Genomic DNA, 16,028 nt, shown 5'->3' with positions numbered 1-16,028 from the left:
CTGCATCTGCATCTGTATTGATTTTCAATTAGTTACGGAAAGGTAGCTCAAATGAGAAATACTCATTGGAAAATACAACTTACCAATGTTGCATGAGTAATTACCACTATTTTAGGATCGTGCCGTTTCTTTATTAATTTTCCTTTGATGAAATCCAACATTAATATAGATGATGTTTAAAATCAATATAAGAGTGCAAAATAATTCAATACAAGATACCAGATAAACGGGAACAACAAAATACTTAGATATGGATTAGAATTCATGCAATGCTGGATAACAAACTTCAAAGATAAATTAAGAACAAGTTGCAATAACGTAACCAAATTGCAGTGGTAGTGCAATTGAACACATAGTTTATTTATTGGATTAATATGTTTTTAGCGTAATCAACGAACTTATTTCTTTAAAAGATTAAATATAATATTACTGCGTCTCAATCCCTTCTATCTATTACAATTTCGGAGCAGTCAAATTATATATGTCCAAATTTAAATATTAAAATCAAAACATACGAGTATTTACGGTGCAGAAAATTCAGAATACTTTAGAGAAATATTACAAGTTACAATACTTTGTGGTTCGGTGTCCTAGAATGTCTAGTCTCACAATCTTATGCACAATAAGAGGTTTTGCTTGAAGGAACTACATACTCTGCTTTTTCGGGGACTCCTAAACCGTTCACGAAAATTTTATCTTTTGCTTGTATAACTGTTGATGGCTGAATATTTTAGCAATCCCATCATCCTCTTCTGCTGGGTAAAGCAATATTTGAAACACATTTATAAAATTAAGATTGTTAACAATGTTAACGAAGTAATAGACATTATGAACCTCTTTTAGTTTGTGTATAACAGTTAAAAGTATAGGTGTTCCATATGAAGACAAACTTTGTCTATGAGTGCTCTTAAACTTAGTACCCTTTTACTATGAGTGAAAAATGTATTATCTTGTAATTAAATCACAGTTTCATGTTGATTTCCCTTAATTTATACGACTAATTACTCAGTATAAACATGATTTGTTTCGGTTATATGCCTTGTTCGGGTTTAAAACAGGAAATAAAATATAAAAGCAGATGTTTGATAAAAGTACAAACAGTTTAATACTTTTACAAAGAATAAAACCTCTCGTATTGCAATTATAAGCTATCAAGGACAGTGTCAATCTAAATATACCTTAAAATTCCACCAATTTTAGTTTTAACGAATTTTCGTTCTTTCAAAATATACAATGTTGCATTATGCATTGTTGAAATAGTCTAAATACCTGAAAATGCTCATGTGTTTAACTGTGGTGGGAAGTATTCTTGGAAGTAAGTGCAGTAGAAACAGTGTTTCATTTGCTATAAATCATAATGATTTAGCAGCCATTGAATTTTAAAATCTTGTCTTCAAAATGGGTAAAGACCTCAAATGCCTGTTTGTCTAAGTACTGTGATAAGTGCCAGAAGCATAGCTGATTCTATCGACCTAGAGATTTTGAAACCAAAACCTAATTAATCCGTATATGTTTTTTCAATGTTGAAGATAAGATGAAAAAGTCCCATGATGATAATTTTTTCAGTCAGAATTTTTAACATCATAACTGTAACGTTTATTTATCGTTGAAGAAGATTAATGTTGATTCGATATGTTTAAATAGTTGAATATTGATAGTTTGGTAAAATTTGTGTAAATAATATTTATATCTATTTGATGAATACAATAAAGTGTTCTACTCTATCCAATGGATAAACTAACATTGGGCTTGTATTTTCCCAGTAACATAATCAAAGATTCCAGCAGCTTTTATCTGTTTGAGGATTCTTGGAAGCAAATATTCACAAAATTCCTTGTTATAATACATTTCAAACTCATTTCTGACTACAATTTCATCTTCAGACATCAGTGCATTTGGATTTAGAAGCCTTTGACTGGTTACGGCAGGGTAGAACACGGCACACATCAATAGAGCAAAGGGACTTAATATTTTTACATTTTCCAATAATTGCTCATATGTTAATCTCTCAGGACATCCAAACTCTTCTAACTTTTTATTTAAAGTCTCACAGTAAATTTGGTATAGATCTTCTAATTTACTTTCACGAACATCATGGATTGCGCTTGTCCACAGGAAGAAGACCAAATCATTAACAGGAGAAGAATATCTCAACTGCTGGAAGTCCAAACAGTTTGGCATCTATCACCTTTCCTGAAGAATCGTACTTGAACATCATGTTTGGGGTCCAAGGGTCTCCTTGGTGAAGAGTATTCAGACTTGCACTAGGTTTAAGTGCTTCAACAGCCAAGTCCCAAACTCCTGATGCAGAATTTCGTAAAATGTTTGAATATCTCTTGTATTCGTCTAAAAGCTCCATTTTATCTGCCAATACACGCATCCCAACCAAGTTATACCTCTTTATTAATGCAGCAGGTCCAGGATCGTTCGAAAACGTTTTCTCAACACCAAGTGATTCAACCAGATTCGGTTGAATTTTATGGATGGCAACTGAAACCGCATGAAAGGAAGCTGTAGCAACAACATAGAGTCGGCAATGGTCGAAATCTAACATCCTGCACCGATCGGCCATCAAATATCCACAAGCTTTTAAATCCTCTAGTATGATAACATCGGGAACGGTTGATACATAAGTCTTTGGTGCAAAATTAATATTTGGTGAAATTTTGTAGGCTTGTGGCATGAACGATTTGTAAAATGTAGGCTCTACCATAGTAAACTGTCCATAAGCTTCTTTCATTGATTCTATTTCGGTTGGCTTTTTAACTACCAAAGACAAACTTTGAGTATTTTCAATGCCATTTTCTTGATATTCTACATGTACCCTCCATAAACAACCCCCAAAATTGCTTCCAGGAGGTACTACTGAAGTGATGTCTACTTTGTTCACAACAAATGATTTGTGTGCTGCACCATTCTGGAGGCATGTGGAGAGAAATCTGTCATCGAGCCATTCGGGTCTGTCCAAAGACATGTCTGAAATAAAAATGTATAATTAAAGTAATTAAACCGAAAACAGGTAAAGATTTTGTAGTAAATTTGTAATTTAAGTACATAAGGTATGTCTCTTAAAAATATTCCATGTTATTAGGAACACGTTACTAAGAAGTAGTTCTGTAAAAATTTGGGTTAAAAAGTTTTGGTATCAAGAAATTTTAAATATATTTATAAATTTCACATACATTTGGTTAGTTTTAACTTTAAAATAAAACAACTTTTACAGTAAAAAATAAAGCTATGTAACGAATCTTAATTCAGAAACTACGAAGCTACAGGTATTGTGGAGAGTTGAGTATCCAAAACTAGTAAAACACAATAAATAATTTAAAAGATAGTCGGATTAGATTTGAATTCAAAACTATATAACTAAATTCGACACAATAATAAAACTATCAGTAATTATTACGATTTGATTTATGGACTTAATAATCTGCTGAACCACATACGTATAAGTATCCGATACAACTATCAACAATCAATACTCGAACAGAAGATGCGCGATAATGTAATCATAACAGTCTTGGGAAATGTTTTCAATGACAAAAATAAACTGTTTTAGCTGTAGAAAACTGAATTTGAGTGGCTTTATAAACGAATAAATTAATTACGATTAATATTTATTAAATGGTAACGAAATAACTGTATGGCTATGGAAACTATATATATGTTCTACAGAATTGCACATTTCGAAAAGGCCTACAAAAAGTCCACATTAGCATATATCTATCCTAAATAATATCCCAATGATAACCAATTTCCTCTTTTAAAGTTTACATCATTGTAGCATTTCCAAACAGAGTAATACTGGAACATTAATGCGTAACTGCTCATTAGCTGTTTGGGATGAAGCTGCCATGCCAAACAAAACACCAGTGGAAGCATTAGACAGAAACATTTTATTCTCATGTGACTTTCGTCAAATCTTGCCGGTCGAAACAAGAGGAACGTGTGCCGATAAGAAATAAGAAATAAATAAATAAATAAATTTATTTCCAGCCATAAGCAACACATTGAACATCTATAGTAACTATGCATAGAAATGAGATCCTCGCATGGGTCGTAACCTGTGCGCGAGAATCGAGTCCAATCAGTCCACATTCAGTAACTAAGTGATACATAAAAAATTAGCAGCAATTTTACACATTCTCTGTTTAAAGTGGAAATAACAGAAGCAATATATGTGGCCGCACAGACTGTGGCTCTAACTATAGCAAGGTACAAATATGTATTAAAACTGTAAACCATATGGGGCATAAATCTTTTGCCCTGCGTAACTCATTTCCAAATAGCAAACATTCCACGCACGATTGATTTCATAAACAGACACAATCACAAGGTTTACCTAGTACCACCTAATTTGCGAATACACCCATCCTTTCTAGAGGTCCCACACACGCCAACTCTCTCTCTCTCCACACACACACACACACACACACACACACACACACACACACACACACACACACACACTCACACACACACACACACACACACACACACACACACACACACACACACACACACACACACACACACACACACACACACACACACACACACACACACACACACACACACACACACACACACACACACACACACACACACACACACACACACACACACACACACACACACACACACACACACACACACACACACACACACACCACACACACACACACACACACACACACACACACACACACACACACACACACACACACACACACACACACACACACACACACACACACACACACACACACACACACACACACACACACACACACACACACACACACACACACACACACACACACACACACACACACACACACACACACACACACACACACACACACACACACACACACACACACACACACACACACACACACACACACACACACACACACACACACACACACACACACACACACACACACACACACACACACACACACACACACACACACACACACACACACACACACACACACACACACACACACACACACACACACACACACACACACACACACACACACACACACACACACACACACACACACACACACACACACACACACACACACACACACACACACACACACACACACACACACACACACACACACACACACACACACACACACACAAAACCGAGATACGTAAGTACCCCGGCATTTAAGTTGCCCTGTAAGTGGACTTAGAGAGATTATCTATCCCTGTTCTACCTAATTCTACTAGCCAGTTATTAACTATTTTCTTATATGAATAGTAACTGCATGGACCGGGAGTTTTCATTTGGTGGGGTAATTTTGAGAAAACAGTACTAGCTATATAATAAGTGTCTGTAAAATTTATAGATTTATTGATTCTTGGTGTTATAATACCCGAGTTAATCTGTGTTCTTGTAACGTATGGGTGGTTGGTTTTTTTGAAAATATTTTCTTGATTTTTAAAAATATATAAGATTATTGTTCTTGCATATAACTGAGTTATATTAAAAACCTTGAACTCATTAAATAATAATTCAGATGAGTAACTAGTTGGTTTTTGTAATACCGCTTTCATAATGGCTTTCTGTGAAGTATGTAATGGTAGAAGAATAGTTTTATATGCTCCGCCCCAAGCAACGATACCAAATTGTAATAATGATTGTACATATGCGTGATAAACTGTTTTCATCAAAGCCGGCGTTAATATTTTATGAAGAACAGAAAATATATAAATAAACTTTCTCAATCTGTTCTTTAACAATTGCACATGAGCTGTCCACTTAAGTCTACTATCAAATATTACACCGAGGTACTTGTAATCTGACACTCTTTCAACAGTTTCGCAGTCACAATCATTCTGGCCTGCACAAGTATGGAGTTTCAAGGTAAGGTTCACAGGATCTCCGTCAGCTCTCAGTGATATTGCCATACACTTGGTTTTATGTAAATTGACTGTGAGCTGATTTTGGTCAAACCATCGCTTGACAGTGCGCAGCCCCCGCTCCGCCGCTCCATATGCTTCCCCCCAGCTGGATCCCTCGAACAACAAGGCTGTGTCATCTGCATATAGAAAGATCTGGCCACCTAAAAGGTTAATTTTACCAATATTGTTTATATAAATTAGAAACAAAAGTGGTCCTAATGTACTACCTTGAATAACACCATATTCAACCTGTTTTGTTAAACTATGATTGCCTAAAATTGAGACAACCTGATATCTCTCGCTAAGATAATTTTTAAACCATTCCAAAGTCGTACCTCTAACACCTATACAAACTAGTTTTTTTTTACTAGTAACTCTCTATTGACTGTGTCAAAAGCTTTGGCTAGATCTATGAAAACTATTAGTGCTTTCTTATTACGCCCAACTGCATCATGAATTTCTTTTGTAAATGAAAATAAGTTATCGTTCAGGTTTTTATCACTCCGAAAGCCAAATTGGTTTCCATACAAAAATCCATGATTAATAACGTAATTTTGAAATTGTTTTCTAACACACTTTTCTAAAATCTTGGCGAGGACACTTGCAAAGTGATAGGCCTGAAACTAATGCACTGATTTTTTGGACCTCGTTTATATATAGGGATGACTTTTCCACTTTTAAACGCGACCGGATAAATACCTTGTCTAAAACTATTATTTATTACGTGTGAAAGTGGAAATTTAAGAACTTGGATGTTTTCTTTTATAGACCAAACTGGTAGGTCGTCCAGTCCGGGGGCAGACCCATCTCGCATGTCTTGTACTACTTCTACAATATCCTGCTCAGTGACAGGTTCCAGGTGAAATACAGAGTCCACCCTGTGCATGTCGTCGTCCACTACACACTCGGCCACAGGAGGGACAGCGCCGGCCAGATCAGCTCCCACTCCTACATAATACTCATTAAAAGTATTCGCCACATTGATAATGTCTGAGTTCAAAATATTATTCTTGTTCGATAAAAATTGTTCAATCGGAAAATTATCTTTTTTAGTCACAGTGCCTGTAATTTCTCCAATATTTTTCCACGGTAATTTGCTATTGTTTCCCGCTTTACAGATATTCCTCCTGTAGTATTGGCACTTTGCATTTTTAATTGTTTTATTTAAGATATTTCTATAGTTTTTGAAGTTTTTAAGTAGCACTGTATTGAATGGTTCTCTTTTGCAGCGCTGACTTAATTTATCTCTAAATCTAATCAATTTGATTAAACTATTTGTGATCCAAGGCTTAATTTTTCGTTCCCTAGCCGAACAAAATTGAGACTTTTTTTATTTTTCCATTATGGTCTAAAGTATTTCAACAAGAACATTACAGCTTGAATGTAATGATGCATTAAAAGATAAGATTAATGCATCACTAAAACGATCATACATCTGGCCATATGTAAATGGATTAGAATTTAAAACTAATATGAGTTTCCTTGTTTCATTAAAACAAGAATTTTGCAGAACTGTTGCTCGAAATTGGTAATGGCAATTTACCACAATTCAATCGTAGAATAAATATAGACAATGGAAACCTTTGTGTACTATTAAATGACTTCCAAGAACTGCTCGAACTGGGGAAATTTGCTTTTCCAAACTACTAAACATAGCGTACCACTCCCTTACTGCTGCAGGGCAGTTAAGGAGCAGGTGTTCAGAAGCCACACATTCTACAGAGCGGATCCTTCCGAAGCATACTGCCTCTGTGGAGATGCTTCCTCAGGTGACCATGTCCCGTGATCAGACCCATAATCCGGGAAGATACCGATCTACTCAGACACCGCCCTAGGGGAAGGCGACTGTAGAAACATTTTACTCATTCTCAGACCCGGATGCAGCCTCCACCTTCTCTCATGTTGAGCCTGAAACCATTCGGAGGTCCCATCATATTGGACGCTGATCCCAAGTTAGCCAGGACACCGGCTCTTTAGTTCCCAGAGATCGCCTCATGACCATGAACCAAACGAAGTCACATTGTTGATTCTGGTAAGAGAAGAAACAACTTGATAGCAGGAGTTGAAGACAAAAAAGACAAACACTTTCAATGCTGTCTGGCTACCTTTGAAAATGCTAATCGTCTTACTCCTATACCGGAAATGAAGATTCTCACGAGCACACCTAATAGTGGTTGTGACGTCTGCCTGAATGACTATGGCATAAGAACCCATAGGGATCACCAGCTCTCTACATGGTCTCACCCCCACTATTCCGGCGCCTGTGCTACTTTTTGCTTTAGAACCATCTGCAAACCATTCCAGTTCCGTTGGTGGAAGAGGTTTCTTTTCCTCCGACCAAGTCTCCCCAGGTATGACAATCCTGAAGGGTTTGTAGAAGGAAAATCTTTGTGGCATATGATCTGGGTGCAAAGCATTTCCCTAATCAGGATGCTAATTCTGCACTTCCCCCTGATGCAGTCCGAGGCCGACCAAATTCCCGCCTGCTGAAGACAGTAGGCACTCCTCCTGGTCATCATATCCCGAATGACGATGTCCAGGGGGGCGAGGTTGAAGCAAAAATCTAGAGCTGCGCCCAGCGCACTTGGAAAAGACCCGGTTATAGCAAGGCAGACCAATCTTTGGATGCTAGCCAGACCAGCTATTGCCATCTTGGCCTCACTTTTTGTCCACCACACAACAGCCCCTTAGTGCAGGCCTAACCACCGAAACATAAAGCCAATACAAAAGCAATCGGCCTAAGTCCCCCCAAGACCCACCTATCACACGTCTGCATTGCATTAAAGACCATTTCTCTCTGGCGATAACCCTTTGCAGATAGGTTATCCACAGTTTAGTTCAACTCTATCACCGATTACGCCCAGGGAATTAACCTGGGCTTTAACTGAATAGAAGAGCCTCTCAGTAAAATGAACCGATACCCTCCAACTAACGCCTCCTAGTAAAGGCACCCACGGTAGCCGTGGGGGTTTGATTCTAAGGCCCACCCCATAACAGCAGTGCCCCATCATGTTTAGAGCTGCATTGGTCGGTTACGTGACTATTGTGTTGAACTTGCCGCTTACAAGAATCACATGTCATCCGCGTACCCCTGTAAAAAGACACCAACGTTGTTCAAAGAGACGAGCAAGTCGTGCGCAACTAGGTTCCACAGAAGAGGATAAAGGACTCAATCCTGGGGACAGCCCCTCGTAGTCCTTGCACTGATGCTTATCCAGTCACATATTTGACCATCAATACCACATCTCTAGACCACATTGACAATCGCCTGAGTGACTGTATTGTCAAAATCCCCTTCGATATTCACAAAGACACCTATGGCTATTTCTTTCGCTGCCAGTGTCTTCTAAATCCTGCATACGCTCCAGGAGAGATCCCTTCAAAACACACCTAGTAACCATTTTCTCCACGGGTTTGAGAAGAAAGGAGGACAGACATATCGATCCATGCTAGACACTCCCCTGCTTCGGTATAAACACTACCCCGGAAGGTTACCACATGACATGCCATTGTGAGCGAGTGGCGTCCCGCAGGTTTCCATCCAAGGAGTGATTGATCCTTGTCATATATATATATATATATATATATATATATATATATATATATATATATATATAACTCCAGTAGAGAGGATTTGTATGTTCTAGGACAACCGTTACATGTGACGTCATCACTCAGGATTGCAGGGTCAACAACAGCCCGAGGTCAATGACCTTCAAGGTCACGGTCGAGGTCAATGACCTTTTCAAGGTGAAGGTCGAGGTCAATAACAATCCTCGAGCGGGATATTTCCTTCTGAGAAATTTCCCTACGAGCGGGATATTTTCCCTGAGAGAGTTCAGTATATGGACTAACCGGTTGTGATTAGTTATGTAAAAGACACCTGTTTGCAGTGCTTCATTAGAATTTGTAATGTGCACGTGGAGGAAAAGTGATGTTTTTGTTTATTACAAAGTAAGTGAAGGTTGTTTGTTAGATGTTAATTGCACCACATGTGTTGTATATTAATAATTCAAGACATTGTTGCAATAGCTAGTAGATTTATCAAGCGCGTGATGTATATTGATGAGCCATGACATTGTTGCAACAGATATCGGATTTACCAAGAGAGATTCAACTATTGATTTTCCTTAATTTACCATTTGATAATGTTAAATTAATTGAATGCTCTTATTTTTGGCAAATGTATTGTAGAAGAATTAATTTAAATAATAAAATATTGGATTTCGATTGGAAAGCTAGTTATATTTTACACTATATGTATAATAATAATTTAGAATATATAACATCTTTGCATAGCAGAAGTTTATATTTTGGACATATCTGTATTAATAGATTGACTTCTTCTTTTCTTATTGCTGAATATATTTCAAATATAATGATAATGATATAAAAAATTGTAACTATTGGTATCATATATTTCGTTTTAAATATTTACAATCTGAAGATAGATTTTGTTTTAAGAAGTCAGTGTAGACAACGGTATGTAATTTTTATTGCATATTCAAAACAGTCCATTAACAGACGTGTTAGTATAAAGTTTGTGCCGGATTTCAATTGTAACGGAGCGAAATCTAGCAAAACTAATTTCATATTACCAATTAAACAGTATTATAGTGATATTCATAATTTTAATTATATTTCAATACACAAATATTTGCCTCATCATGATATTCAGTTTCAACAAATTAGTGATGGATCTCTTGTTTTAGTACAAAAAAGCAACAATTGTATAGGATGTATTATTCCTCATAGTTGTCAATGTTTTTGGAAAAGTTTTTGTTTGAAATATTACACTACATGATTTGGTTCACGATAAAACTGTTAATAGACGTTGAGGAACATTTTATAATGTCAATCAAAATTTGTTTTACTATAATTATTGAAATTACTGAAGTACTTTTAGAATTATTTATTTTTTATAAAGATATTGTTAAAATATTTTTGTAAAATACTTAATTCAATTGGATGTGTTGTAATAACACAATGAACTATTTTAATGAAACAAGTGCTGATATTTTTCTTTTCCAAATGTTTATAACACATTATACCGGTTTAAATATAGTTGATAGTGTTTTATGAAAAGAAATTATAAAAAACTAGTATTATTTGTTGTGCAAGTGTGTGAATGTAAGCTAGTTACGTGGAATCAACTAGTAGATCTGTCCTTGACTGTTCCTTTTTAAGCCGGACAAGAAAGCTCTGTCTTTAGTGCGTTTCAACCGTTGAAGTAGAAACACTCAAACTACAAGTATGTATTTGTTTTTACTTTATGTTTGAATCTCTTTACCGCTGAACTTCATTAATAATATGAATAATTGTTTTATTTTTTATTAATAATCTTGAATTTTGTTTTAGTAATGGATTCCGATGTTGTTGATTTAACATCTTCCGAAGAGAACACCAATAAATTACGACAACTGTTAAGCACTCCTCCTACACCATTGCTTAAACGTAAGCAGCAGCAACAACAACAAGAAGAAGAACAACAGCACCAACAGCAGCCGCAACAATCAACCTCAAGCCTCGGTACGTTTTTAACATTAATTCAAATTGTAGAAAATTTGTGGATGATAGGCTTTAGAAGTTTGGACGTATGGCAACAATTAGTTAGTGAGTTACAAATATCTCAAGAAATTTATATGAATCCAATCGCAGTACAGTTGCTCTATGTATTACAAAATTTGTGTGATGTATTTTTCAAATACTGTATGTTAGAAGGCGATCTTTCCCAAGATAAACAGGTTTTTTATTTATTAGAAGAAGAAACTTGCGAACATTTATTGAACATTTTTGAACCTGTAATAAAAAAAATTCTAGACTTTCATTTCCTGTAAATATTATCCAAAAGATACAAGACATTGGAAGGACTAAACTAATTGAAAATGAAAATAGTATTGAATTAAAAGATAGTAAAAAAACTCCTAAAAAAGGCATTAAAAGAGCAAAACGTGTAGTACCTTCTTCCTCATCTTCGTCTGAATCAGATCATATCGGTCATGATGACAACAATGACGATGGTGAGTCAGATAAGTTTGTAAAATTGTTTAATCACAAAGAAATAAGTGTTTATTTATTTCTAAACATTTACAGCAACAATGTGGTGATCAAAAGAAAAAAATTTCTACACCAGGTGAGACGGGTACTCATTTAATAAAAATAGAAGTGAGTGATGTAAAAGATTTAAAAAAATGTAAAAGTGAAAAATTGTTTTGGCAAAAGGTGTCTAGAAAAGGTTACTTCTTATTAGATATTAAACAAAAGTCAGAGGATAAGAAAATGTTTGATACAATTAACAGTGTTTTAACAACAATAGGTCGAAACATGTTAAAATTAGAAAATGTTACATATGACAAAAAAGGTAAGTTATTTTTAAAATATATGTATAATGTAAATGGGTTTAATTAATTAATATAATATATTTTTTCAGCAAATACAAAATTAAAATATGTACGTCTTTCGGAAGACGGATATCCACCTACACACTGTTCACCGTTTGCTGCTGGTTTTGATTTAAGAAGTGGACAAACAGTCGTGTTCGAACTTTGAAACCGTTAACATTAAAAAATTTAATTTTTTTACAAAATCTTCCGGAATTTAAACGAATTAAAAATGAGTAATATATTAAATGTTATTGAAAATATAGAAATTGATGAATCCCTTATAGAACGGGAATGGCATTCCCACAATCCATACACATCTAATTCTTTTAAAAATAGCGATGAAATTCGTATTCCTGTTCATGAACAAGACGCATATACATATCCTAATAAAAGTTTTTTACTGATTGAAGGAAAAATTATTAACTCCACTGATTTGAAAGATGACACTACTTCAAATCTAATTAATAACTGTAAGGCTTTTTTATTTGATGAAATTATATATGAAATTTGTGGAAAGGAAATTGATCGTGTAAAAAATGTTGGTATAAATCAAATCAAATCAAATCAAATATTTATTTGTTGTAAACATGTTCACATGTATAACAAAGTCAACTTAAAAGGTTACTTAACCTAACTTAAAGAGTCAACAACTTCGTAAAATTCTGTTACATCGTATAAGCAGGTTTGCAACTAGAAAGTTCTTTAGTTTTTGTCTAAATCTAGTGAGTGGCAGCTCTTTAATACCTTCCGGCAAAACATTAAAACATTTTTATGCTTGGTATAGAAAACTCTTTCTGAGTTGCAGAGTATCTGCAATCGTTCACTTTATAAGTTTATTTTTGTTTCTAGTTGCATAGTTATGGACTCAGACATTGCAGGCAAAAGTGCCAAGTTCCTCTTAACAAACAAGAGTGTGTGCTAATATATACATAGAAGGCAATGAAAGGACACCTAACCTAATGAAGAGCTCTTTACAGTGGGCCTGCCAGTGTGCATCACAAATCAGACGGATTGCTTTTTTTTGCAGCACAAAAAGCTTCTGTACATATCCATGGTTTGCCCAGATTGAAGTTCCATAAGAGAGGTAAGCTAATGTATGTGGCCATAGTAAAACACAGAGCAGAACACCAACAGAGACACTGCCTTTAAGTGCGCTGATCATGAAAATGCCTTTTGAAATTTTGTTCGCAAGACTGTCAATTTGCTGATGCCATTTAAGATTGCTCTGGACTGTGAACCCCAAGAATTTTGAGTGGGTTACTTCCCCCCGATTTGCTAAGGCTGAAAGCAAGGTCCTGAGTTTTCCCGTCATTAAGGCTTAACTTATTTGCATTACACCAGTCATGAATGGTTTTAGTTTTGGTGTCGATTATGTAACCCACATTTTCTGCACTGTTACCCTGGACACACACTGCCAAATCGTCAGGCAAATAGAAATGATTTAACTGAATGAGCATTTAGGTTGTACGGCAGGTCATTAACATAGAGTATGAAAAGCAAGGGTCCCAAAATGGACCCTTGTGGGACACCTTGTTTTACACTTAACTGTTTTGAGTAAGAGCCATTTAGGAATACGGATTGCCATCGATTGTTCAAATAAGATCTTAAGAACTGCACTACACTGTTGTCAATAGAATAAAAATACATCTTATCCAGTAAAATATGATGCGACACTGTGTCAAAGGCCTTGGACATATCAAATGATCTGAAAAGAACGTTCAGGTTGTTCTCCAGTCCTTCAAAACAATTCAAGATCAAATCCTGAGTAGCTTCAACAGTGCTATGGTTAGGTCTAAAGCCGTACTGATTCTTGGGACAATAACTTATTTGATTTTCCAAGAAGGGAGGAAAGTTGTTCATGAATGAGACGTTCCAAAGACCTTTGACAGCGTCGGAACAATGGGAATATTGGCCTATAGTTGGCACAATCATCCCTAGGCCCTCTTTTGTGTATTGGAATGACCTTACTTACTTTTAGTTTGTCAGGATAAATACCTCCTGCTTAATACACAAGTTGAAAAGATATGTTAGTACTTCACAAAATAGACCTAGCTGATAACTTCAGTATTGCTGCATTGGTGCCATATATATCAAGACAAGTGCTATTATTCAGTTGGTTTATGGCTAGGTAGACTTCTTCTACTGTAAAACTTCTAAGAGTGAATAACCCTACTGAATTGTTTCCTGTTGCCACAGTTCTCACTATTGTCAAGAAAAAACACTTTGATTAGGCTTATTTACATCAGTTGGTATGCTATTACAAATTTGTTCTACACTGGTAAGAAAAAAAATATTGTTAAAAGCATCAGGCGTTAAATTAGCGTTAATATTGGAGGCTTACTGTTAACATTTCTAAGCTGATTTATGACAGACCATGCAGCTTTTGATTTATTGTTTGAACTGTCAATTAATGTTGTTATTATGATTAAGTTTTGGCTTTTTTAATTTCTGCCTTGTACGTTCTCTTAAGAGCAATATAATTTTCTTTAGAACCTGTTACAGTTAGTGTTGCAGAATAAATAGTAAGCATTGTCAAGTTTATGTGGACCTTTAATATTCTTAAGTCCTCATTGTACCATTTGTTGTTAGATTTACTATTTCTGTTGGTTATCCCAACAGTTTTCATAGGCATTGCGCTGTTTACCGCCCATAACAACAAATCAAAGAAATTATTGAACTTATTGTTTAAGTCATCCTTACTATTATATATAGCTAACCAATTTATACTATTAAAGGTAAGTTAGAAATAGCTTAGAGTTCTGAGGATTGATAGGCCTAACAAGTTTCTTTAACTTAAGATTGTCTGAAGTCACGTTCATTGGTGTACTGAAAATGATGGCGTTGTGATCAGACACACCTGTGTGCAAAACGGAACTAGTACTATGAAACATATACTTACACTGAAACCGGGAGATGAAAACTGGATTTAAAATGCAGGCTGGAATCTACCTTCGATGGACGTTCTTGAAGATAAAACTAATTTTTCATTTTGTGTGCCACTCCAATTATTATTGGGTTTTGCAGAAGATTATAAAAAAATACTTTTAAATGTAAAACAAGAATTAGTGCTGATACGTGCTTCAACTGATAAGAATGCAATTCTTCAAGCTACACCAAGTCTTCACGAGTGTTCATTTCAAATAAATAAAATTGTTTGGAAAGTTCCTTATGTTCTTGTTGATGATAATATAAGATTATCACTACTAAAAATTACTGACTCTGATCAGCCAATAACAATGGCGTTTAGAAGATGGCAACTTCATGAATATCCGTCACTTCCTGTTTCTAAAGCTCAAACTTGGACTGTTAAAACTACATCTTTAACGGAAAAGCCTCGGTATGTAATAATAGGCTTTCAAACAAATAGAAAGGATACAAATGATAAAAATTCATCACATTTTGATTTTTGTAATTTGGAAAATGTAAAACTTTATTTAAATAGCAAGTATTATCCTTATGATAATTTCAATGGATGCAAAGCACTAATGTATGAATTGTATTCAAGATTCCAGTCTTCATATTATGCAGGAAGTGATACCCAACCTTGTCTAAGTAAAAATGGGTTTTTACAAAAATTTCCACTTTTTGTTATTGATTGTTCAAAACAAGTTGATACAATAAAAACTGGAGCATTGGATATAGGAGTTGAATTGCAAGCGAACGAAGACTTTCTAATTGGAACTGCAGTTTATTGTTTAATTATAAATGATGTAATTA

General features: G+C 35.3%; 2 protein-coding genes across 4 annotated transcripts in view; one reads left to right on the top strand and one right to left on the bottom strand.

Annotated features, from left to right (window-relative positions):
* Nucleotides 1–1,081: 1,081 nt before the first annotated feature.
* The window catches only part of LOC124367198 (putative mediator of RNA polymerase II transcription subunit 21), a 39,571-nt gene continuing 24,624 nt past the window's right edge, over nt 1,082–16,028 (bottom strand). For all 3 annotated transcript variants that reach the window (XM_046823852.1, XM_046823875.1, XM_046823866.1), the window contains one exon: nt 1,082–2,976. In XM_046823852.1, the coding sequence (XP_046679808.1) occupies nt 2,132–2,976 (845 nt within the window). In that variant the 3' untranslated portion in view covers nt 1,082–2,131. The remainder of the gene's footprint in view (nt 2,977–16,028) is intronic.
* On the top strand, nt 11,099–12,852 carry LOC124367228 (protein roadkill-like). Its single transcript, XM_046823907.1, has 2 exons — nt 11,099–11,457; nt 12,359–12,852. Exons 1-2 carry the CDS (start codon nt 11,289–11,291, stop codon nt 12,475–12,477), a joined length of 288 nt encoding a protein of 95 aa, XP_046679863.1. The 5' UTR covers nt 11,099–11,288; the 3' UTR covers nt 12,478–12,852.

This window comes from Homalodisca vitripennis, chromosome 1 (genome assembly GCF_021130785.1).
Source record: "Homalodisca vitripennis isolate AUS2020 chromosome 1, UT_GWSS_2.1, whole genome shotgun sequence".
Taxonomy (NCBI): domain Eukaryota; kingdom Metazoa; phylum Arthropoda; class Insecta; order Hemiptera; family Cicadellidae; genus Homalodisca; species Homalodisca vitripennis.
The sequence above is the reverse complement of the archived record's forward strand: the minus strand, read 5'-3'. Positions and strand labels throughout refer to the sequence as shown.

Excerpts from the sequence above, each read along its gene's own strand:
- LOC124367228 (XM_046823907.1), top strand. The coding sequence starts at position 11,289 with ATGGATTCCGATGTTGTTGATTTAACATCTTCCGAAGAGAACACCAAT. Across the intron at positions 11,458-12,358 it reads ACAATCAACCTCAAGCCTCG|CAAATACAAAATTAAAATAT; the intron begins GTACGTTTTTAA and ends ATATTTTTTCAG.